A 23140-nucleotide genomic window follows, 5' to 3' on the forward strand; every position below is an offset into this window, starting at 1 on the left:
AACAGCTCTAAGGCCACAAATCTCGTTAGCATCAGGTTAACTTGAGTGGTCTCCCACAATATAGCTCGACACTAATATGTGTGGCCTCAGCCAGAGCCACTCGGGCCACACCCTCTGACACGTTTCGGCGAAATGTGTCAGAGGGTGTGGCCAGAGCAGCTCTAGCTGAGGCCAGACATCTTGTTCGCATCGGGTTGGTTTGAGCGGCTTCTCTCGCAAAATAGCTTGACACTTCTGGGTGAGTGAATCAGAAGCCTGTTCCCATCTTCTGAGCACCGGCAAGGAAACTCTTAATCTTCAAGCGGCACTTCATGTTTCTTCATGATCACAGGAAAGCAGACAAATAAAAATCTTATAGAAGTACTATCAGTCCCATCGTCTACTGCTGTTGAGATTTTCTCTCACTTGTCTGATGAAACAGTTGTCACCAGGATAGTGATGATAAAAAGCCCTTACAAAGCACTGGATAGGAGTATAAAAAAAAAAAAAAAAAACACAACACACAAATAGGAGTTTTACCCTTCCTTGACATACACTTTAAAGCTGCTATGCTGAAAAGGGTCTAAGATGGTAGTTTTTCATTAGGCAAGAAAGCATTCCAAAATGATTTTACCACAGGCTTTGTTAAAGCAATTACAGAGCGGCCTGTGGGACCTCTACAGCAGAGAAATGCCAAGCATTTTCAAAATGGCTGGTGGGTGGAGGATTCTTAATTGTTAAACTTGTGGATGACACATTAGACACAGCGCACAAATCACAAAACATCGGTACCATCTCGCTCAGCGGTTATCTGAACCTGTCCTCCATTAGAGAAGTAAAAGGAAATTCTTGATTGGATGTGCCCTTAAGGAAGATAGGGGGGAAAAAAAAAAAAAAAAACATTCACACAGAAACAAATCAAACACAGCTTAAGGCCTTTTCCCTTAACCCTTTCAGTGTTGAAAGAATTAAAGTAAAATTAGTAAGAATTTGCATAACACTTCATGATTCCGCTTTAATAGAACTTTCACTAGTCATCCTCCTGGCTGTGGTGGTATCGTGTTTAACAGCTGTACAGAAATTTACAACAGTGCCAAAGTGAGCAGGTATGTGGACCTCTACTTGGTGTCATTGATTGAATGTTAGACTTTGAAGCCATCTCTAGAGAACACATTAGAATTTACATAAAATTCATAAAAAGGACTAAACAAATCTACAAGTTACTACACACTTTACAAAGGGATCTGTGACACATTCTATATACTCAATTCTTCCTGCGCACAACAGCAAAGAAAAAAAGTACACTTAAAGTTCAAGTCTAGGAAACGGTGTGCAAGTTATTCCATTGCATTCATGCTACAATAAATTATGACACTTTCCAGTGCATTAATAGCTCAAACAAAGCAGTGTACTGAAGGGGCCTGCACTTCACTGCATGGCAGCATGGGGGCAGAGCCATCCAGCACTGCCAACTTTTACTGGACCAGCTTATGGCCTTGGATGCACCCACATAACATTTCTTAGTACCGTGGAGAGGGAATAATCATTCGCTATCTGTCTCAAATTCAGTGTCGGACCATTCCACAGGCGCAAGGAGACCTTTCCTTTGTGCGTATTCGATAATCGCCATGTAACAAAAATAATATTGATCCCATGTTTGAATACTGAAAGCACGCTGAGTTCTCATTCTCTTCACTGTCTGTAATACATCCACTGTTCCAATGTTCTCCAGTCTGGACAGACATATATCCAAAGTACAAAAGGTACCTAGCGACAGAAAAATGCGGATGTTAAATATCAATTCGTGCACAAAAAAAGCTGCCATTACAGCACCACTAGCTAGCTATATATATATATATATATATATATATATATATATATATATATATATATATATATATATATATATATATATATATATAACCTCACAAAAGCGGGTACACCCCTTACATTTAAGTATTTTATTATATCTTTTCATGTGACAACACTGAAGAAATGACACTTTGCTACAATGTAAAGTAGTGAGTGTACAGCTTGTATAACTGTGCTCATTTGCTGCCCGCTCAAAATAACTCACACAGCCATTAATGTCTAAACCGCTGGCAACAGGAGTGTGTACACCCCCAAGTGAAAATGTCCAAATTGGGCCCAATTACCCATTTTCCCTCCCCGGTGTCATGTGGCTCGTTAGTGTTACAAGGTCTCAGGTGTGTTAAATTTGGCGTTATTTCTCTCACTCTCTCATACTGGTCACTGGAAATTCAACATGGCAAGGAACTCTGAGAATCTGAAAAAAAAGAATTGTTGCTCTACATAAATATGACTTGGGCTATAAGAAGATTGCCAAGACCCTGAAACTAAGCTGCAGCACGGTGGCCAAGACCATACAGCGGTTTAACAGGACAGATTCCACTCAGAACAAGCCTCGCCCTGGTCGACCAAAGTAGTTCAGTGCACGTGCTCAGCGTCATATCCAGAGGTTGTCTTTGGGAAATAGATGTAGGAGTGCTGCCAGCATTGCTGCACAGGTTGTAGGGGTTGGGGGTTAGCCTGTCAGTGCTAAGATCTTACACCGCACACTGCATCAAATTGGTCTGCATGGCTGTCGTCTCAGAAGGAAGCCTCTTCTAAAGATTATGCACAAGAAAGCCCGCAAACAGTTTGCTGAAGACAAGCAGACTAAGGACATGGATAACTGGAACCATGTCCTCTGGTCTGGCGAGACCAAGATAAAATTATTTGGTTCAGATGGTGGCAAGTGTGTGTGGTGGCAACCAGGTGAGGAGTGCAAAGACAAGTGTGTCTTACCTACAGTCAAGCATGGTGGTGGGAGTGTCATGGTCTGGGGCTGCAGGAGTGATGCCAGCACTAGGGAGCTACAGATCATTGAGGGAACCATGAACGCCAACATGTACTGTGACATACTGAAGCAGAGCATGATCCCCTCCCTTCGGAGACTGGGCCGCAGGGTAGTATTCCAACATAATAAGGACCCTAAACACACCTCCAAGATGACCTCTTAAGGTAAAGGTGAATAACTGGCCAAGCATGTCTCCAGATCTAAACCCTATTAAGCATCTTCTGTGGGGCATCCTCAAATGGAAGGTGGAGGAGCGCAAGGTCTCTAAGCAAATTTACACTGTTATACAAGCTGTACACTCACTACTTTACATTGTAGCAAAGTGTAATTTCCTAAGTGTTGTCACATGAAAAGATAAAGTATTTACAAAAATGTGAGGGGTGTACTCACTTTTGTGAGATATATAATATATATATATATATATATATATATATATATATATATATATATATATATATATATATATATATACACACACACATATGGGCTGGTTAAAGAAAGAGCCTGAATTATGAATGGTGTTTGTGATGGCTGAGAGGCAGTGAAATGAAGGATTATAGGTTTTTATTATTCACAGTAAAATCCTTTTTAGAGTCCAGTTAGGCACCCAACCTGCTAATAAGCAATCTAGGATAAAAGCTTACAGGCAGGTGGACACTAGGGATCGACTGATTATATTCGAGGGCCGATATGTACTTTCACCGATATATTGGAATTGGCCACTAAGGTGGCCGATATTTCGGAAAGTGCTTGTACCAGAGTGATGCCTGCAGCTAGAGGCATCACTCCGGTACCGGCGTCCATAGCCGTCGGTCGGCTGTCTTGTAATGACAACCGATGCGACTGAGAAGCCACTCGGCTGTCATTACAAGGAGCGGGAGGGGACAAGCGCCCCTCCCGCCACCTTCCACGGCTCGCCTACGTCTCCCGTTCCACCGGGAGACGCAGGCAACCAGCCTGCATGGCCGAAGACCTGATCAAAGCCGCATTCGGCTCTGATCGAGTCTCCATGCAAAAACCCGAAAGTCATGTCATGACATTACTTCCAGGTACTTGGCACCAAAATTTAAAAAAATTACAGCATTCAAAACAGCCAAACTTGGCGTTTTGAATGCTTTTAAGTGCAGAGGAGGAGTTTGGGGTCTTTTAGAACCCCAGATCCCTCCACAAGAGTACCTGTTAACTAAAAAAAAATATATATTTTTTAAATGTATGAAAATAATCGCCAAATATCTGTATTGGCAATGAAAAGACAATATCGGTCGATCCCTAGTGGACACTAATCCGCTAGAAACACTAAAAGGCCAGCACCCTTTAAGGCTAAGACCCTTCTTACATGCTTAGTCCTCGCAAGCAGTCAAAAGAGTATGATCGCATACAAGAGGATAAGAAACAGTATGGGGACACGGATATCAAGGTCAAGATTCATTACCTACATCCCTAAATTGACACAAAGTTGAAAGAACTAAAAACCAAATTAACTAAGTACATTTTTATACAGAGAGATACTCAATACCCCATTAATTCCATCTACAATTCTATTACTTGTGGTGTTTCCCTGTTATGATGTATTCCATATACCTGCATCAAAGCTGTGATATCACTCATATGTCCATAACTTGCACAAAACTAGAACGTTTCCATTCCATGATTGCTTGGGCGACAAGGAAGTGGGTTGTATTATGCAATCCAGCATTAAAGCTGAATTCCAGCTTTCGTTACCCTTTACATAGTGTCCAGCTTGTGCCAAACAAACGATGTCCCACGCTAACCTGTGAGGCCGCTGGATGTGCTGTATAAACTGTATGGAGCGGAGGGTGCGAGCTGACACCTTCCAGTCTTTTACCCGGAATACAATAGAGTCTGAATGGTGCTCAGCAATTCATTGAAAGTGATGTATTCTAGCAATGAAGCATCAGACAGGCAGGCTGATCATGTCACACCCTCTGACTCAGAGGAAGCTTTAAATTCTGAAAGACTGACTACATCCAGTGGTAGAAAAGTGGCACTGTAGGGGACAATTGTCTCCCACAGAGATCTCAAGGGTCATTTTTTATTTTATCTTTATTTTTTACACAGTTAAGCAGTTTTTAAGCTTTTGCTCTCAGACATTAGAAGGCATGATTTCAGTTCTAGACCCTGAGCCCCACTATCTCTGTTCAACCAGCACTCCCTTAATCAGCCTTAACAGCTTTAGAGAATATTTACCTGTTCTCCCAATGCCTGCACTGCAATGAATCACAATTGGAGGTCCTGCAGGGTGTCCAATCCATTCAGATCCCATGGCTTGCACAGCCACTGCCTGGTGCTGTTTTACCTGGGCTCTAAAGTCCAACATGGCAGATGCAGATTTAGGCACACCAAAGTCAGGCCAGCTCATATACTGATAATGTGCAACACTCCGGCTTTCATCAGTCTAGAAAAACAGAACAAATGTAAATGTGTGGAAGACTCCTACTGTAAATGTGATTGGTATTATTTAAAGTTTTACCTTCACACATTGCTACATTATAGGCAACTATTCCTAGATGCTGAAAGGATATTTACATACTGACAGACGAATAGGTACTTGTGTTGTGCCCTAAGTCAGAGGGTCTGTGCATGTGTGGTCTACTCTCCCCATGTAGGTTTCAATTAGACAGCTTTTGGGAAAAAATGCCAAATACATGCTCCTTCAGAAAAGGACAAGTGTAGCACCCTGCCTAGCAGAGACTCAGGTTGTCTTCTAATATCAGGTATATACAGGGTGTTATGAAAAGGGAGACCCATAAAGCTTAGGTTGTTTTAAAGTAGTTATTCTCCAACATGTTTTTGATGTTGCTTAACAGAGCTTTCAATGTTTCAAAACTAGACCGGGTGTGCACACAGTAGCTACTGAATGCAGGATAAGGTTTTATCCACTTGTGTTAAGCTGTGGTTGATTGCTACCATGTTCGCAGCAACAGTACTTCCTGTAATCTAATGTTAAACCATGTTCAACTTCGGAAAGATCTATTCAGCCTGTGCTGAAGAGAACGCTTGGGTGAATCACAATGTGTATTGTCATATGCACCAATTAGAAAACAATTTTTTAATGCATTGCTGATTGCTCACAGCAAAGGAAAATCTTACAGGTCTCTACTTATATTTCAGTACTTCCGTAATCGGGGGGAAAAAAAATAAAAGTAAAAGTGCAGCGCTCTTACAATAATCTCCACAAAAAATATCTTCAATGCTCACAATGAAATACTTAAATCCCCGTTCACACTTTAATTTTAGTGTCTCAAACATGGTGCTTGCAAAACCATCACCTCCACAGTGTGTGGTATAAATATGCTCCCCCAGATCAAGACTTCTAGATCATAGGAGGGTGCAAGAGCTCATTTCAACCACATACTGTTGAACAAAAAATCTTCCACTCCTTTTGCAGTTCCTGTGCAACGTTGGGAACACATCAGATGTGCTTCCTCCCCTGTAGTGACGTCCTCATGGGCTGTCAGATGAGACTTGCTGGAGTTCGATCCCTCACAGCAAGCCATACAGAGAACATGTAGATGGGCCTGTTCTTTGCTATATTGAGGGGAAAAAGCATCCAGACATTAAAAATTCCCCCTCTTATCTGTTGGGAAGTGGCATGGGAACCGTAAAAGGAGTGGAAGTTTCTTATCAGACAGTGTATGGTGTGTGGTTTAAATGAGCTCATGCAACCTCCTATGATGTCTCCATATGGGTGAGCAGATTTATTGCACATCATGTGGAGGTGATGGTTGTGGTTTTGCAAGCACCACATTTGGACCACTGAAGAGAAAGTGTGGAGATAGATTTAAGTATGCCAAAGGTGCCAAATGTGCACCTTTGTTATTGTTAAAGACACCAGTGGCTCCAAACATTTGCATGCCGTATACCAAATCGCAGCTGAACAGCGGCTTTGGAAATGCACAGTGAAGAAAGGGGAAGGGAGGGGGGAATTTGCAACGGACATGTGTAAACTCTTAGCCTAAGAGTTTAGGGGTGTAATAACACTAAACGTAGGTTTTTTTTTTTTTGTACTCACAGGAAATTTGTTTACTTGGCGTTTATCAGGAGACAAAGGATTCAGAGACATTTGGATTATACTGCTGCAAAAAGGAGGATTTGAACATCCATATTTTTGTAGCAAAGCAATACCCAATGCTAGACCATAAACACAGAAGGGTGGGGCCATTTAGGATAATCACAACAAGGCTAGCACAGGGGCAAGGACCCTGGTTAATATACAGTGCGTGGAAGAGAGGGCACAACCTGAAAGAGCTGGGGACCCACAACAAAGTGAAAGAATTGCTGAAGTGCTGAAAAGATAGGCACATGCAAGCATGTGTCCTTGATCTCTACAGAGGCCAGAAAGGTTTCCTGATGGAGGGAGGCTATGATAGATCTGGTCGAGAAAAGGCAGCCACCCCCTAGGAGAGTAGGAAAAAACTGAGGCATGCTGGGAGTGGAAGGGATGACGACAGGCTGGTTATCATTTGCCACTGTCAAAATACTCCTGTAGGTGGTAGTAGAATTGAAACATCTCTGAATTCTGCATCCTTCAATGAACGAGAGTGTAAACAAAGTTATTAATAGATAGGAATGAAGACAAAGTCAGCTCTATTGTCATTCATGATCAGAAAAGATTGGTTTACATACTTGCTTATTATAAAGATCCAAGTGAGTTAGTTTGAAGTCTTGGAAAAGATCTATATGGATGTTTCGGATGATGAAGTGTCCAGAATCTTCACTTCTTCCAGCTTCAAGAGGCCAGTACTGTCCACATTTTATTCTACCTCTTTCTATTACTCTGTTGAGAGATTTAAAAAACAAAAAACCTTAACATAAAATTTTTTAATTGAATTAAAATTGAACTGAAGATTTCATATGTTATAGGGAAGATAAAGAAATGTGCCTAAGCAGTACCCTGGGGAAAAAAAAAATGGGATTTTTGTCTTACCGTAAAATCAATTACTCTGATATTAATTGACGGACACAGCTTCTGTCATTCTTGCCCACTGGGTTATACTGCCCCTACAGGACTAGGACACTAGGCAGAAAAATTCTGGCTACACTTATGGGCAGTCCCAGGGGGTATACTCCCGCTCTCGGCTATAGTCACTCAGTTTTGTTACAGTGTCAGGAGAATTATAAAATCAACAGAGGGGTGGGTGCTGTGTCCATCAATGAACACCATGAATGAAATGGATGGATGGATTTTACGATAAGTCAAAAATCCTGTTTTCTCTTTCATTAATGGACAGACACAGCTCCTGTCATTTTTGACCATTGGGACGTCCCAAAGCATTGTCAAACACGAGGGGTGGGAAACAGCAAAAAATTCAAGGTTAAAATAGTGGCCAACCAGGCGACAGCGACTCAACCAAAAACAACTGAAGCCCACTGGCAAAAACAATACACCCTCAAAGAGGATTAGGTCCTTTTAACAGCAGCCTGCAAAACCTTGCGGCCAAAGGAAGCATCCGCAGATACCAACACATCCACTTTATAAAACTTTGTAAAAGTGTGCACAGACAACTAGGTGGCCACCTTGAAAACCTGCATCACTAATGCTTGATTACAGAAAGCCCAGGAGGCCCCAAGCACCCTAATAGAGTGCGCCTTGACAGGAGAAAGGAGGAACCTGACCCCTGATGGAATAGGCCTGAACCGTCTGTCTGATCATCTGGAAATGGTCGCAGAGAACGCAGACAACCCTTTGCGAGGTCCATCCGTGAGCAAAAATAGAGAGTCTGACTTTCTGAAAGACTCCGTAGCTGTCAGGTATACCCTCCCAATTGCCCGGACCACATCCAAGGCATGCAAGGCAAATTCCTTTGGATGTTTAGGCCTGGGACAAAGAAGGCAACACAATGTCTTCATTCAAATGAAAGTCAGAGACCACCTTAGGAAGGAATGATGGACTGGAGCGAAGCACCACCTAATCTTTAAGAATCACCACATAAGGTGAGTGACAGGATAACGCCGCCAGTTCTGACACCCTGTGCGCAGAAGTGATAGCCACAAAAAAGGCCACCTTCTGGGACAGCGTAAGCAGGGGGATCTCCCGAATATTTTCAAAGGCAGGCTTCTGTAGAGCTGAAAGCACCAAATTAAGATCCCAAGGCGGCAACTAAGCCCGCACTGGAGGAACCAAACGTCGAACACACTGAAGAAAGGTACGCACCAGGGAGTGTGTGGCCAAAGGTCGTTGGAAAAAGACCAAGGCTGAGACCTAGCCCTTGATGGTACTCAAGGCCAAATTCTGATCAACACCCCCTTGAAGGAAGGTTAAGATCCAAGCCACGGAGAAGGAGCGAGGATGAACCCCAAGAGACTCACACCACGCAATGTACATCCTCCAAGTACGATGGTAGATTTTCCTAGCGGTAGATTTCCTAGCTTTTAACAAAATAGGAATCACCGACTCAGACAAACCGCTATCCTTTAGCACCTGGCATTCAACAGCCAAGCCATCAAAGCCAGCGACTGTAAAGCATGATAGAAGATCAGTCCTTGGGACAGCAGATCCTCCCTGAGAGGAAGCTTCCAAGGAACGTTGGCGACCAGCCGCACTAGATCGGCGTACCAGGCCCGACGAGGCCAGTCCGGTGCCACTAGGATGACCTGAATCCCTTCTGCCTCGATCCCATGTAGGAGTCTGAGCAGAAGCTTGAGAGGAGGGAAAAGTGTAGATCAGATGATACGGACCCCACGGGGCCACCAGCGCGCGTCTGTGGCGTGAGCCAGAAGATCCCTTGACCGAGCCACAAACCTTTGCACCTTTCTGTTGAGCTGAGACGCCAACAGATCCCCCTCGGGAGTGCCCCACTGGAGACACAGCTGATTTACCACCTCTGGATGAAGGGACCACTCCCCTTGGTCCAACATCTGCCGACTGAGGTAATCCGCCTGGCACTTTTCCACCCCGGGAATGTGTACGGCGGAGAGGGCTAGAACGAACCGTTCTGCCGGTTACCTCCAGAGCCGCCAGGGCACTTCTTGTGCCCACTTGGCGATTGATATAAGCCACGGCCATGGTATTATCCGATTGAATGTGCACTGGGCATCTCTGAAGAAGATCCGCCCAATGATCCAGACACAGTCTGATCGCTCTGAGTTCCAGGACATTGATCGGTAAGTCTGGACTCTTCCATCGTCCAGTTCCCCTGAGCAGAATGCGTGCCGGGGACGCCTCCCCAGGCGGGCAGGCTGGCATCTGTGGTGACCACTGTCCAATACAAGGGGGTGAAGGATTTTCCCAGCCGGAGAGTGAATCCACCATATCAGGGACTCCTTTGTTGCCCGACTCCGGTTGTCCAGAGACTGCAGAGTCTTGGCCCATTAGGTCGTATGGAACTGTGCAAACGGAACCACCTCAAAAAGGTAGATAGCATCAGGCCCAGCACTAGCATGCAAGTCCGGAGAGATGACCATTTGTTGGACAGCAGGAGGCGAATTGCAGACTGCAATTTCTGGGGTTTGTCCAGAGGAAGGAGCACTGTGGCTACGGTCGAGTCCAGGGTCAGGCCCAAATTGTCCAGCTTCCTGGAAAGAACCAGGACAAACTTCTGAAAATTCAGAATCAAGCCGTATCCCCACAGAGTTCGTATTGTGATCTCCAGGTTCTCCACCAGAGCAGAGGAAGACTCCCCTCGTAGAAGGAGCTCGTCCAAGTATCCCAGTACCGCGATCTACCGTTGGCATAGCAAGGCTAGCACTGGAGCCAACACTTTTGTGAAGACCCCGAGGAGCGGAGGCGAGACCAAAGGGTAAAGCCACAAACTGATAATGCTCCTCTTCCACAGCAAATCAGAAAACGCTGGTGACTGCCACATATTGGAATGTGAAGATAGGCATCCTTGATATCTATAGAGGCAAGGATATCCCCCTGATGCAGGGATGCCACCACCGTTCAAATGGACTCCATTCTGAACATACTGTACTTGCACAAAGCAATTTAGCGCCTTGAGGTCCAGGATTGGACACACTTTGCCTTCCTTCCTGTGAGGAGGTTTGAGTAAAAACCCTAAAAATGTTCCGAAGTCAGAAACGGGACAATCACCCCTTGAAGGAACAGGTCTTGTACATGCCCATACAGACTATACCTGGTCTGGGGACAGGAGCAGATTGGAAGGAAAAAACCTTGCCAGGGGACAAGAGAGAAACTCGATCCTGTAGCTGGACCGAATTACTTAGTGGACCCACTTGTCCAGGGAAGTCTACGGGTCCAGAAACCAACAAAGACGCCCCCCCCCACCCCCAATAGGAGTGAGGGAGCACCTTCATGCAGAAGCAGCTTTGTCCACAGCTCTCGGCTTGCCAAACAAGGTTCCTTTGGATCCGCCAGAGGAGGCCCTGAAAGGCTTCAAACCCTTGTCAGTGGACCCTGAGGAATGAAAAAACTGAGTCGAGAAGGAAGGTCCACGTCTACGACGACGTACCTTGCCCTTAGTAGCCTGCAGAAGAAAGGTACTCTTCCCCCCGTTAGACCTTAAATGATGTTCTCCAGGGTAGCTCCATACAGACGATCTCCTTGAAAGGGAAGATCAGTCAAGGCAATTTTAGAAGTCTGGTCCGTAGACCAGCATTGGAGCCAAAAGACACGCCAAAGGACCACCGCCAAAACAGATAGGCTAGCCATCAGGGGAGCCGCGTCCAAAAAGGCAGATAAACTGCAGCTCCTGGACCAGCTCCAAAGGCAGGAGGGAGCTGTTCTCCCTCCAGGTCATGGCGTAAGAGCTTAGCCCACTCAGAGTTTGCGACACTAGGGCAATGGTAAATACCAGCCTCACTGCCGAACCAGCTAAGGTGTACATGTGGGCCACAACCTCCGCCTTCCGGTCAGCCGGATCCTTAAAGACTAGGGACTCTTCCACCGGAATCATGGTTACCTTGTTTATTCTGGAAACTGGAGGGTTCACCATCAGTGGCACAGTCCACTTCTTAAGGAGGGACTTCTCATAGGGGTAACACCTAGTAAAGCGCTTAGGAACCCCACAGGGATGCTTTGGTCGCCCCCACTCTTTTGCGACAATTCTGTCAAAATAGGCGGGGAAAGGAAACACCTTTGCTGCTCTAGATGGCTTCTGAGTGCCAAAGGGTACCTGCGCCTCCGTTGCAGCTTCAGCTGCATCCTCCATCTTTAGGGTCTCACACACAGTTACAATCAGTGCATCTAGCAGCGCCTTTTCGTGCGCAGTCGCAGATGTGGAGGAAACAGCCTCACCATCAAAGGATTCCAGGCCCGTGGTCGCAGACCCAGCAGGGTCACCCACGTCTGCGGCAGCCGAATCAGATTCAGGATGTGATGAGACAGATGAGGCAGGGGAAGGCGGGGGGCCCTTTTTGCTAGCCCGTCGCCTGCAAGCCGCCTCCACCTGGGACAAAAGGGACCCCAGGACCGCCGTCAGTGCATGGATGGATGGTTGGGACCCGGAGGGCCCCACAGCTTGAGAGAGGATCAGATGGGGAGATGTGCTCCAAAGACTCCATTAGCCACCAGGGGGGACCCACAGAATAAGCGTAAAAACACTGCTAAGGGACACCCCCACCACGATGTCAGCACCACCCAGTCACCAGATAAAAGCACCAATGCACCCTCAGCAGAGAGGGAGAGGACCCCACCAGACTCACCACCCGCAGAACCAGGCACCGCTAGTCACCAGGTGAAACTGCGCTGCATATATGCGATCAGGAAGTGAAAAATATCCAGGAGTCAGCACTAGGGGATGGGGAGGGGCTCCCACTGCCGAAAATGCCGCCTTCAGACTCCACTGTCATGGCTGCCGCTGTTTTGAATGGTAAACCACCGCAAAATGGCCACCGTGCATTGCTATAGGCTACAACAAAATGGCTGCACTACCAGGCTCTCGGGGACCCAGGTGGTATTCCGTAGCCACAGGACAGGCATAAGGCAGGACGGGGGGTTCCGACCTTCCCATGGATGGGCCCGCATCCACCCCAAAACCCTTCAGGGGAGGAGGGGGGACAGCTACTCACTATACCAGGAACCCGGCGGGCACTGCTCCAGAAAACTCCTCCTCTCCATCGAAATGGGGGGGGGGGGGGGGACTGTCAGCCAGAAGGAACGCTGCAAATCATATCATATGCAACCTCGCAAGACATTTAACTCGCAGTACAGCCCCTGTCCAGTGGGGCTATGTGGCGGTCGACATAGCACAGAGTTGAGGCCTGCGTGCGCTTGCTGGCCAGACTGGGGTGACCGCTGGATCTAGATGATCCAGCCCGTCTCCCAGTCTGGCAGTTGATTGTAGATCTCACAGGAAAATGTTCCATCCAAAAACATTTTTGCTAGGACCAAAGATCCCAGCAAGGAAATAGGTCCTTACTTCTGACTAGGCAGAAAAAAAAAAAAGGTGGCTATAGCAGAGAGGGAGTATACACCTTGGGACTGCCCATAAGTGTAGCCAGAATTTTTTTCTGCCCAGTGTCCTACTCCTGTAGGGGGCAGTATAACCCAATGGTTAAGAATACTAGAAGCTGTGTCCATCAATGAATGAAAGAGAAATCTAGTTTACTCTGACATGTTATGTCCATGTAGGACAGTGGGCAGAGTAAGATGCTCTTTAAAGAATTACACCATATATATGTCAGTGAGCAGAGTACAATAATTTTTATAGAATTATGCTATGTTGATATGTGTAGGATTGAAGAACTCACACTGCTGGTGAAGTTAGGAGAATTTTTTTGTAATGCAACCCAAATGAAACCACTAATGACATTTTAATGATCAATGTATGTAATTATTCAGGAAATGTTGCACTTTACCTTGTTGTCATAACAATTATTAAAACTCTCTGTTCCCACACCATGCGCCAAAAATCATCAAATGTTTTAGGCAAAGGACCTAGTTAAAAAATAAATAAAATAAGCAAGAGTTGTCATTCCACTGAAGTGCAATTAACGTAAAAGTAAAAAATAAAAACAAAGACTTTACTTAAACCCCAGGTCCATAAAATGTATCTGCAGGTAGCTGCTATTATCTTTAGATTATCTTCAGAGTACCCTAAATTGTGCACAATACAATTGCTGGTCCCTCTACTGAAACCCACCATTGAAGGTAAAGATTAGTATCAGATGCATATGTGTACTGGTGCTACAGTCAGGTCCATAAATATTGGGACATCGACACAATTCTAATCTTTTTGGCTCTAAACACGACCACAATGGATATGAAATGAAACAAACAAGATGCGTTTTAACTGCAGACTTTCAGCTTTAATTTGAGGGTATTTACATCCAAATCAGGTAAAAGGTGTAGGAATTACAACAGTTTGTATATGTGCCTCCCACTTTTTAAGGGACCAAAAGTAATGGGACAATTGGCTGCTCAGCTGTTCCATGGCCAGGTGTGTGTTATTCCCTGATTATCCCATTTACAAGGCGCAGATAAAAGGTCCAGAGTTCATTTCAAGTGGGCTATTTGCATTTAAATCTGTTGCTGTCAACTCTCAATATGAGAGCCAAAGAGCTGTCACTATCAGTGAAGCAAGCCATCATTAGGCTGAAAAAAAAAAAAAAAAAAAACCCATCAGGGAGATAGCAAAAACATTAGGTGTGGCCAAATCAACTGTTTGGAACATCCTTAAGAAAGAACGCACCGGTGAGCTCAGCAACACCAAAAGACCCGGAAGACAACAGAAAACAACTGTGGTGGATGACCGAAGAATTCTTTCCCTGGTGAAGAAAACACCCTTCACAACAGTTGGCCAGATCCAGAACACTCTCCAGGAGGTAGGTGTGTGTGTGTCAAAGTCAACAATCAAGAGAAGACTTCACCAGAGTGAATACAGAGGGTTCACCACAAGATGTAAACCATTGGTGAGCCTCAAAAACAGGAAGGCCAAAGTTTGCCAAACAACATCGAAAAAAGCCTTCACAGTTCTGGAACAACATCCTATGGACAGATGAGACCAATATCAACTTGTACCAGAGTGATGGGAAGAGAAGAGTATGAGATGGAAAATAACTGCTCATGATCCAAATCATACCTCCTCATCAGTGAAGCATGTTGGTGGTAGTGTCATGGCGTGGGGATGTATGGCTGCCAATAGAACTGGTTCTCTTGTATTTATTGATGATATGACTGCTGACAAAAGCAGCAGGATGAATTCTGAAGTGTTTTGGGCAATATTATCTGCTCATATTCAGCCAAATGCTTCAGAACTCATTGGACGGCGCTTCACAGTGCAGATGGACAATGACCCGAAGCATACTGCAAAAGCAACCAAAGAGTTTTTTAGGGGAAAGAAGTGGAATGTTATGCAATGGCCAAGTCAATCACCTGACCTGAATCCGATTGAGCATTAATTTCACCTGCTGAAGACAAAACTGAAGGGAAAATGCCCCAAGAACAAGCAGGAACTGAAGACAGTTGCAGTAGAGGCCTGGCAGAGCATCACCAGGGATGAAACCCAGCGTCTGGTGATGTCTATGCGTTCCAGACTTCAGTCTGTAATTGACTGCAAAGGATTTGCAACCAAGTATTAAAAAGTGAAAGTTTGATTTATGATTGTTAATCTGTCCCATTACTTTTGGTCCCTTAAAAAGTGGGAGGCACATATATAAACTGTAATTCCTACACCGTTCACCTCATTTGGATGTAAATACCCTCAAATTAAAGCTGAAAGTCTGCAGTTAAAACACATTTTGTTTGTTTCATTTCAAATCCATTGTGGTGGTGTATAGACCCAAAAAGATTAGAATTCCCAATATTTATGGACCTAACTGTATAAGGGGCTGCACTCACAAAATAGGTCTCTTATAGGGAAGAATGCCAGTAAGAAAAGATATCAGGATCCAGTCTTGCAATGGAGTTAAATGCAGCAACATTTTTTTTCTATGCTTAAAACGTTCAGGAAACACACACACACAATGATAGATAAGCTGAAAGCATGTGCAATTAATACATCTTACCTTGTGTTGCAATGTAGGCATTTTTTCTTTTATACCCGTCCATAAAACTGGCATTTATATAGTCAGTTGTCTGTAAAATCAAAGTGTTATGAAGTGTAATGGACTCATTAAATTTAGTCAATAATAAAAATAACTTTTGTGTCAAGATCAGCAATAATTGCCAACCATAAAAACCCATTAATGCAGTTAGCTATGAAGTAGGTGTAATTAGATTTACAGTGCATCCATAAAGTATTCACAGTGCTTCACTTTTTCCACATTTTCTTATGTTACAGCCTTATTCCAAAATTGATTAAATTCATAATGTTCCTCAAAATTCTACAAACAATACCCCATAATGACAATGTAAAAGAAGTTTGTTTGAAATCTTTGTAAATATATTAAAAATAAAAAATCCCATGTACATAAGTATTCACAGCCTTTGCTCAATACTTTGTTGAAGCACCTTTGGCACCAATTACAGCCTCAAGTCTTTTTGAGTATGATGCTACAAAGCTTGGCACACTTATTTTTGAGCAGTTTCTCCCATTCTTTGCAGAACCTCTCAAGCTCCATCAGATCTCTATTTTCAGATCTCTCTCTAGAGATATTCAATCAGGTTCAAGTCTGGGCTCTGGCTAGGCCACTCAAAGACATTTACAGAGTTGTCCCGTAGCTGCTCTTGTTATCTTGGCTGTGTGCTTAGGGTTGTTGTCCTGTTGGAAGATGAACAGTTGCCCCAGTCTGAGGTCCTCAGAGCTCTGGAGCAGGTTTTCATTAAGGATGTCTCTGTACACATTGCTGCATTCATCTTTTCTTCAATCCTGACCAGTCTCCCAGTTCCTGCCGCTGAAAAACATCCCCATAGCATGATGCTGCCACAACCATACTTCACTGTAGGGATGGTATTGGCCAGGTGATGAGCGGTGCCTGGTTTCCTCCAGACATGACGTTTGCCATTCAGGCCAAAGAGTTTAATCTTTGTTTCATCAGACCAGGGAATTTGGTTTCTCATGGTCTAAGAGACCTTCAGGTGCCTTTTGGTAAATTTCCAGGCAAGCTGTCATGTGCCTTTTACTGAGTAGGTGGCTTCCGTCTGGCAACTCTATTACCCGTTACCATTCAGGCCTAATTGGTGCAATGCTGCAGAGAGGTTGTTCTTCTGGAAGGTTCTCCTCTCTCTACAGAGAAATGCTGGTGCTCTGTCAGTGACCATCGGGTTCTTGGTCACCTCCCTGTCTAAGGCCCTTCTCCCCTAATCGCTCAGTTTGGCCAGGTGTCCCGCTCTAGGAAGAGTCCTGGTGGTTCCAATCGTCTTCCATTTACGGATGGAGGCCACTGTGCTCATTGGGATCTTCAATGCTGCAGAAATATTTCTGTACCCTTCCCCATATCTGTGCCTCGATACAATACTGTCTTGGAGGTCTACAGACAATTCCTTAAACTTCATGGCTTGGTTTGTGCTCTGTCATGCACTGTTAAACTGTGGGACCTTATAAAGTCAGGTGTGTGCCTTTCCAAACCATGTCCAATACACAGAATTTACTACAGGTGGACTTGAGTTTGTAAAAACATCTCAAGGATGATCAGTGGAAACAGGATGCAACTGAGCTCAATTGTGAGTGTCATGGCAAAAGGCTGTGAATACTAGGTACATGGAAGTTTTTATTTTTTTTTATTTTTAATAAATTTGCAAAGATTTCAAACAAACTTCTTTCATGTCATTATGGGGTATTGTTTATAAAATCTTGAGGATTATTTTAATCCATTTTGGAATAAGGCTGAAGGTTCTCCTCTCATAACAAAACGTGGAAAAAGTGAAGCGCTGTGAATACTTTCCGGATGCACTGTATCACTACAGATTACCAATTTACTGAAGGAGTAGAAGCGGTTTATGAACAAAACACGTGTTAGTATTTAAAACCTAAATGCGTGCAGAATTTAAAAAAAATTCCTTGCATGCTCGATGAGTGAAGTAAACACAGTGTCATCTTATTTACAAAGCTCCGTGAACATTCACTTTTGCTAAAGTTGGGGGGGAGCCTATTTAGTTTAGAGGGGTTGGCTGAGATGGGGACTAGTGCCATAGTTACTTTCACTTTAAATAGTTTATCTGGGCCACTGCGTAGAAATCTACACAAAGGAGTAAAAAATTGCAGACTGACTGTAGCCAGCAAGAGATCACAAATAGTAGGGGCATGGGAGCTTGGGGGGGGGGGGGGGGGAATTATCAGATTCAGAGCCTGAAAAAGTGTAAAGAATAGAAATCACAAAAAAGGGGGAAAGAAAAAAGTCCTCGGGTTGTAACGAGATCAGATGACACTGCACAAGCATCAAGTACACGTAAGTGGGCACATTACCATTAACTTTTGAAAACCTGTGACAATCTTGCTGTCCTGTTAATCTCTGCCCTCGTCAAATCGGATTTATCCTAATGTTATGCCACCAATTCACGCAACTTTTTGCTACTGCATGCTCCACAACCTAGTCCTCCTGAAGCAAAAGGAACAAGTTCACCTTGAGCTTTACCATTCTGCTATGTTACATAAAAGTCACACTGATGGTATATCACGCTTAGGCTGATGGTATTATTATTAAATATATGTAGTGCACGTAAATTATCTAACGACTACAGGCAATTGCATTTTTTTGTTTTTTTACTTTCCCACCATTTACTCCCAATAAAAACCAGGGAAATAAAAATATATGTATCCATATTTGCTACTGAACCAAAGCCCCCATCTGTACCGGAACAAAAATGTATAATATATGTTGGGGCAGACTACAAAACATAAAAGATGTGTGCAACTGAGACATCGCTAAAGTAAAGAAAAAAAAAAACCCTGTGATTAAAGTGGTGAAATACCACTTGCTTTGCTTTATTGAATAAGCCTGTGGAATAATTGTTATACATTGTTCTGAAACACTAGCCGAATTCAATCATTTTTGGAAAGGTTTCAAATGAATACTTGTGTTAAGGATTTATGTACTCCTTTATTGCAAACAAAAAAAAGGTACTTTACCAACTGGTGCAATCTTTAAATACAGCAAGTATTTATAGATTACACAATCAAAATGGTGTAATACAGTTGGAACCATATTTTAAGTCAGCTAAATTGAAGAAAATACATTTATCTTCTCAACCTACTTGGCTTCTGAAGTTTCTGTAAAATGTATCGCCATCTTGTGGCACACTTGCCTATTGCACTGAAAAGCTCAACTAGTTTTGTTTAGGAAAATAACAAGTTAAGTCGTATACGCTGCAAGGATTTTAAAGTTCAGGACAAACGTTTGTGTTACCTTTCCTAAACTGAATGCTAATAGGACGCTCAGCTTACATAAGGACCATCTGTACAATCTCAGCTTTGTAATAGGACAGGAGTATCATCCACATCCTTTTAGCAGGAAAAGTCCTACAGAGCATTTAAGCTAAAAATTCCTAATAAAAAAAAAAAAAAAAAAGCTAAAAAATAGCAAAAAAAAAAAAAAATGCTGCTGACGTATATATTGTAAGCCTATATGCTGTAGGCTACATTGAATATGACAAAACAACAATTTATTGCTAGTATGAGCTTACCTCATCAGTTCCAATAAGACCCAACTTAACTCTTGACTGGTCCAGGCACAAGACATCACTATATCTATTCTTTGATTGATTGTAAGGCTTCCTGTGGAAAAAGAAGACATTAATGCTTTTGTGTTGCCAACATGTTAATCTAATACAACGACAATATCGCTATAGTACCTTGAAGTCCTTGAGATTTAATAGTCATAAAACTCAAGAGTTAAGCCATGCAAAAACAAAATCCTTTACGTGGAAAATTCTTAGTAGTTTAAAGGTTCTCAGCCATTCCTCAGGAAGATGACACATTTCAAAATAGACTTTAGTACAGAACATATTATAGTGGATCCTTGCTTAACCACCTCCAGTCTGGGCCAAATCTGGCATTTCTCTCATACATGTAAAAATCGGAATTTTTTTTTTTTTGCTAGAAAATTACCTAAAACCCCAAAACAATTTTTAAGCAGAGGACCTGGAGAATAAAATGGTTGTTGTGGTTTACTAAATGCAAATTTTCAGGAAAAAAAAAATACTTAAATGAATTGTAGTGAACACAAACACAATAAAAAATACCCAATTTTAGTTAAAATATAAAAGATGATATTAAGCTGAGTAAATAGGTACCCGACATGTCACACTTTAAAATTGTGCAAGCCTGTGAAATGGTGTCAAAAGTACGCTAAAGTAAATTATCCATCAACGATGCTTTAAAAGCCTTTACAGGTTACCAGTCTAGAGTTTCACAGGAGGTGTGGTGTGGTGCTAAAATTATTGCGGTCACTCAGAGGGCAATAGCTCACGTGTGGTGCGATAGAATACAATAGCAATAGAATTGCACAGAGCGATTCTCCTCTACTCGGGTCCCCTGTCGGTGCTCCTGGCTTCTCACTTGCTGGTGCCCCCAATAGGAAACCGATTCCCATGGGGGCACTTGTGTGGGCGCACTCCCAAGCCCTGCTGCCGTGTCCATTGACACAGATACCAGGACTCGGCCTGTCCCCCACCCCCTCGTCACTGGAGTTGATTTACTGGAGCAGCAGCCGATGGCTCCTGTTATCAATCTGCCCAAGGAGGAGGAACAAAGCCAGGAGAGCGGCAACTCTCATGCACAGCGCTGGATCGTGATGGGGGTTCATTTTGTATTGCTCAAATCGCACAGCATCTGCACCCAAATGGTGCAGGATCTTTTTTGCTGCACTTGAACCAAATCGCATGGGTGTTCACACCCTTGCAATCTGATTCTGGCAATCGTACTGCGTTTTGCGAGCTGTTTCAGGGCGGCATTGTTTCAACATCGACACCCGCAGAACGCATGAACACGGTGCAATTTCAATGAGGATTCATTGCGTTTCTCACATCGCACATCAGTGTGAACCTAGGCTTAAAAAGAAATGTCTGTCACTCATTGCCATACCCAGACAGAAATATAACTGAGTTCACAATATGGTAGCTTCCTTCCAAGCAGCAACAAGTCCGTTAATTTGTGACAGCCTGATGATTTTTAAATATAGTTTTAAAGAAGAAAAAAAAAAAAAAAAAGAAGAAGAAGAAGAAGAAGAAGAGGGGGGGGGGGGGGCATATTTATTTTTTTACAGAAAAAACAAAAAAAACTAAAAATCACACACAATTGCCAATTCGCTTTAGAGTTTTGATGGTAAGCGAAAGCTACTGAGCTACAAATTCTCCCCAACGAGAGCATTTACATTTAAAACAACCAAAGGGTCCAATGGGTGTTTGACAAGGTTTTTTAACCAACATATCTAACAGAATAAACTACAGTTTGTTAGAGACCAAATTATATAATTCAGATTTTTAAATTGCTTTAATTTAAATCACTTACATCACATGCAGATTTTTTCATCTTTTAATCCTGGTCTCATTTTTAATCTGCTGCCATTACTGCTTCCCCATGTTTCTGGTTTTAGGGTGGCTCCTTTATCTTGCAGTATACTGTGTCACCACCCTTGCTTTCAGGGACTAGAGCTCTGTCACCCTACACTGTGTTCCATCAATAGAAACACACAGCCCAGTAGCCTGTGATTGCAGTACACTCCCCTGCTTCTCCTTCCTCCAAGCTAACAGCCTGGCTGGAGACTGACCTGGCCATTAGGAAGGCCAGAAAATCAGGGAAGCAGCACCGAGACATAGCAGGAGCCAGCAGCATTGACAATTTTAAACAGCAAAAGCTGTACTTTAAATGTTTTCCATTGGTTTTCTGCTCCTCATAATATAGGCATGTTTAGTTTGATTGTTATTTTCGTAAACAATATTGCAGCCATGCATTAGGAATGAAACTTCATTACAGTCAGATTTTATGAATATGAACCAGAGATGGGCTTTGGTATTTCACAAACATTTAAAAAACAAACCAAGACCAGAATGTATACTGCTTTAAACTGCTATGCCAGACTATTTATGACATACCATTTTACGTCAAGGACTAATTATAAGTCTTGAGGCTTTGCAGACCCTGGGCTAAGTTGGATACAGGTTTCTATATTCCTTCATTGTCTTTCTAGCTGGACTAACGTATTACCTCCCATGAAAGCTTAGCACAAACATGATAAATCTGATGGCTTTTTTTTTTTGCAATATGTATCACTTTCATTTTAATACAAAACATGGTAAATTTTTATATATATATATATATATATATATATATATATATATATTATACATACATACATACATACACACACACACACACACACACACACACACACTAACTATGATTTCTTGACCATTTTTATGAGAATATGAATGATAACACAAACTTTTCTTTCACTCATGGTTAGTGTTTGACTCAAGCCACTTATTGTCAATGAACTGTGTTTACTCTTTTTAAATCATAATGACAACAGAAACTACCCAAATGACCCTGGTCAAAACTTTACATACCCCAGTTCTTAATACTGTGTATTGCCCCCTTTAACATCAATGACAGCTTGAAGTATTTTGTGGTATTTGTGGATGAGGCTCTTTATCTTCTCAGATGGTAAAGCTGCCCATTCTTCCTGGCAAAAAGCCTCCAGTTCCTGTAAATTCTTGGGCTGTCTTGCATGAACTGCACGTTTGAGATCTGAGAGAGTGGTTCAATGATACGGAGGTCAGGATACTGAAAGGGCCACTGCAGAACTTTATTCTGCTGTAGCCAACGACAGGACATGTTTAGGATCATTGTCATGTTGGAATGTCCAAGTACGTCTGAATGCAAATTTTCCTTCCATAAAGGCCAGATTTGTGCAGTATACGACTGATTGTTGTCCTATGGACAGAGTCTCCCACCTCAGCTGTAGATCTCTGCAGTTCATCCAGAGTGATCATGGGCCTCTTGGCTGCATCTCTGATCAGTCTTCTCCTTGTATGAGCTGAAAGTTTAGAGGGACGGCCAGGTCTTCATAGATTTGCAGTGGTCTGATACTCCTTCCATTTCAATATTATCGCTTGCACAGTGCTCCTTGGGATGTTTAAAGCTTGGGAAATCTTTTTGTATTCGAATCCGGCTTTAAACTGCTCCACAACAGTATCTCGGACCTGCCTGGTGTGTTCCTTGTTCTTCATGATGTTCTCTGCGCTTTAAACTGACCTCTGAGACTATCACAGTGCAGGTGCATTTATACGGAGACTTGATTAGTCATTTAGGTCAACATTGGATCATTCAGAGATCCTCACTGAACTTCTGGAGAGAGTTTGCTGCACTGAAAGTAAAGGGGCTGAATAATTTTGCACGCCCAATTTTTAAGTTTTTTATTTGTTAAAGTTTGAAATATCCAATAAATTTCGTTCCACTTCATGATTGTGTCCCACTTGTTGATTCTTCACAAAAAATTACA

The 23140-nt window shown here is 43.1% G+C and overlaps 1 protein-coding gene across 2 annotated transcripts in view; it reads right to left on the reverse strand.

Moving 5' to 3' along the window:
• Positions 1-833: 833 nt before the first annotated feature.
• The window catches only part of LOC309544542 (tyrosine-protein phosphatase non-receptor type 9-like), a 102398-nt gene continuing 80091 nt past the window's right edge, over positions 834-23140 (reverse strand). For both annotated transcript variants that reach the window (XM_082243447.1, XM_082243446.1), the window contains 6 exons: positions 19323-19413; positions 15767-15836; positions 13619-13697; positions 7487-7637; positions 5048-5255; positions 834-1746 (listed from right to left, as the gene is read on the reverse strand). In XM_082243447.1, coding sequence (XP_082099573.1) covers positions 1523-1746; positions 5048-5255; positions 7487-7637; positions 13619-13697; positions 15767-15836; positions 19323-19413 — 823 coding nt within the window. In that variant the 3' untranslated portion in view covers positions 834-1522. The remainder of the gene's footprint in view (positions 1747-5047; positions 5256-7486; positions 7638-13618; positions 13698-15766; positions 15837-19322; positions 19414-23140) is intronic.

The sequence above is a fragment of the Pelophylax lessonae genome, assembly GCF_965119305.1.
Source record: "Pelophylax lessonae genome assembly, chromosome: 1".
NCBI lineage: Eukaryota > Metazoa > Chordata > Amphibia > Anura > Ranidae > Pelophylax > Pelophylax lessonae.